General features: G+C 36.9%; 1 protein-coding gene across 1 annotated transcript; it reads right to left on the minus strand.

The window, feature by feature from the left end:
• Positions 1 to 104: 104 nt before the first annotated feature.
• LOC107579981 (UDP-glucose:glycoprotein glucosyltransferase 1-like) lies at positions 105 to 2,927 on the minus strand (the record flags this gene model as incomplete). Its single annotated transcript, XM_016265750.1, has 6 exons — positions 2,904 to 2,927; positions 2,619 to 2,750; positions 2,410 to 2,540; positions 772 to 867; positions 587 to 689; positions 105 to 184 (listed from the first exon to the last, which is right to left on the minus strand). Coding segments are annotated over exons 2-6 (539 nt in total), but the record flags the coding sequence as incomplete, so codon positions are not given.
• Between the last annotated feature and the right edge of the window lie 6 nt (positions 2,928 to 2,933).

The following is a 2,933-nucleotide window of genomic DNA, read 5'->3' on the forward strand; positions in this document are numbered from 1 at the left end:
GTCATGCCCCATGCTTTTGTAGCATGTAAAAAGTTCAAAGTATGCAGTGAAATGTGAAGGTGACTCTATAATGGAGCATGTGCTGACAGTGTCTCTCCTCTAACCTTTTCAGTGGGAGGTCAGAGAGCTTGGACTGGCAGTTCATGAACACTCGCAGGTTGACGTTGACCAGCTGCTTCAACACCTGAGTGGGCACACAGAGAAACAGGAAGTGACATGAGTCAAGGTACAGACAACGAAATGAACCTGCTCTCACCGACAGCTGGTCTCAGACACAGAGCCAACAAATGCAGACTGACTGCTGACTGACTACCTGTGAAATGTCACAGAGAGGGACCAGATGTCCTATGATGACTAATGCAGGTATATACACAACATGTAGGACAAGCAGGACATGATTCTGGATCAACATCCTTTGGTAAACATTCTTAATAAATAATAATGGCTCTAACATTACCAAGGGGTCAAGGTTTGGCTGGTTAGCATGATCCAGTCCAGCACCTGCTGATAGATTCTGTAACTAACCCATCCGGTTTACACATGTCCTACTTGTATAAGTCATGTGAAGGTGTGCTGAAGTTCTCACCAGGAGGAAGGGTGCCAGTTTCTGAGCATCTCTGGTCACTGGATCCACAACAGCTACAACATCGAAGTACACGTCCTCTTCCTTTGGTCTGATCTTTACAGCGCTGTGAAGAGAAATGGACAGGAAGTTGACAAATTAATTCTGAGGATTTAGAGATGTCCTAGTATGAGAAGAAGTGTATCTACCTGTATCTGTCTTCTGCAAAAGTGTGCTCGATCCTTGCCTCACCTTTGGGTTGGGAGGACAGCAGGGAGTCCACCTTCATCACCAGATCACTAGCTCTAAATCACAACACATACAAATCAAACAAACTGAGGCTAAAGCCCAAAATCTACTCTACACAAGTACATGGATGCAAATGCTTCTAGCAAAACAAATTCACTTTCACATCGCATTCAGAAATGTGAGAACATTATTCCGTTTGAAAAGAATCTTGCTAAGAATCTTGTTAATTTGTGTTCATCTGTGTAGACATTTTCATAGCTAGATAAGATGATTAACAATAATTTTATTAGCACCGAGACATTTGAACAACCTTTTTACCCTATTGAGTAGTGGTACAAATAATTTCTCTGATTCAATTAATATTATGGCACTCGAATGATATTACTATTGTGGTAAAATTATGGTCAGTTCTAAACTTGATTTTTCACTCTGTCACACACATTTAAAAGTTGCAGACTTCTACATTAGTACAACCCAAAATATAAATAGCATGTTAGGTTTAGAGTTCAAAATATCCTGCAAAACATGGTTAATCTACATATGCATGTCCAAAACTAACATACACCAAATGACAATAAAATGAAATAAATAAATAAAATAATATATTTGGGTTGTTTTTATGTACTGAAATATGACTCTAAATGTATCTTTTAAAATTACATATAGCTTGTTACATTAATTTATCTAAATATTTATATACAAATAAATATTTTATTGAGATTCAGTGCCACATTGTGTACATTATTTAGATTAGATTCACAATCAATGATAGTAACAAAATGAAACTGCCACTGCAAATCAGTAAAAAAAATAAATAATATAAAATAAACATATTTACAGTGGGGTGAAACAAAGAATTCAAGCCTTTGTTGTCCGTTTCTTGGTTATATCTTTTATTTATGTATTTATTTATTTAATGTATTCTTATTTATAATATATTTATTTAATTTTTATATTCATAAAAAATATATATTTTTAATTTATTTATAATATATTTATTATACATTTATTCTTTATTATTTATATATTTTTGTATTTTGTCACTTTTATTGACAATTAATAGAAAGAGGATAAAGAAACCGATTTGAACCTGTGTCGCCCACATAAACACCATAGCTAACCAAATACAGATGTGCTAACCGAAGCCTAGCAAAAGCTAAAGTTTGCTCAAACTCTCTCACAGAGGCCTAGTGCCAGATTCAAGCACTGATAAAGACAACGACTGCCTCCTCTACAGTCTACACTTCAATAATCAGCCCTCTAAAAGTTTACTGAGAGGATAATGAACATGGTGTCACTGTCTCAGTCTGCTCTTCCAGTAAATACACATAAAACGGCACGTTTATTACGTCTCTGTCTTCAAGGCAGTCCGACACACTTCATTAAGAGGAAGTAATTACTACTGAGAGTACATATGATGGTAATGTGTAATGCATCGTAATCTTTCTACAGCTCTGAAAGAAGGACGCTCTGTACTCAAAGTGGTTTAGAGCTCTGCTATTTGTTATGCAAGCAAAGAGCTTATGTTATATATTTGAACATTTGCATCAACCAACGAAATTGTCTGTAACCTGTTGCACAGGATTGGTCTAGCATACCTGTCCTCTACCATGCCTAACTGTTGAATTTTGCCCTTAATACGCTCCCCTGATGTCTTCAGGATAATGCTTTCCAGAAGCAGGAAATCATCCTGGTTAAAGACCTCCCCTTCTTCCAATGGACCAATGATCTGCAGAGAAAAAAAAAACATTGAATAAGAAGAGCATTCACAGCATCAGAAGTCTTGCTATACAAATGTCTAACTTACTCTTCCATTACTGATCACAGCTCTCTGGCCCTTCTGCAGTTTGAGGACATCCCGGCAGTAGGCAGAGTGAGCCAAGAGGAAGTTCACATTAGGGGACTCATATGCACTTTTAAACAGAGGAACATCCATGCCCTGTAGTGCAGAAAAATGCAGAAGGATCTGTTTAAATTGGTTCTATATTAAATTCTGCAGTTTAAAAGTGACATTCGCAGCAGCAACACTGAAATAACCCTGAGCAAATAATCCATCACAACTGTAAATGAATTACATGAGAGCTTATTTTACCCCGACAGCAAACTCTGCAATGTCACTCCC

Source organism: Sinocyclocheilus grahami, unplaced genomic scaffold, assembly GCF_001515645.1.
Source record: "Sinocyclocheilus grahami isolate Dianchi unplaced genomic scaffold, SAMN03320097.WGS_v1.1 scaffold22784.1, whole genome shotgun sequence".
In the NCBI taxonomy this organism is placed as follows: Eukaryota; Metazoa; Chordata; class Actinopteri; order Cypriniformes; family Cyprinidae; genus Sinocyclocheilus; species Sinocyclocheilus grahami.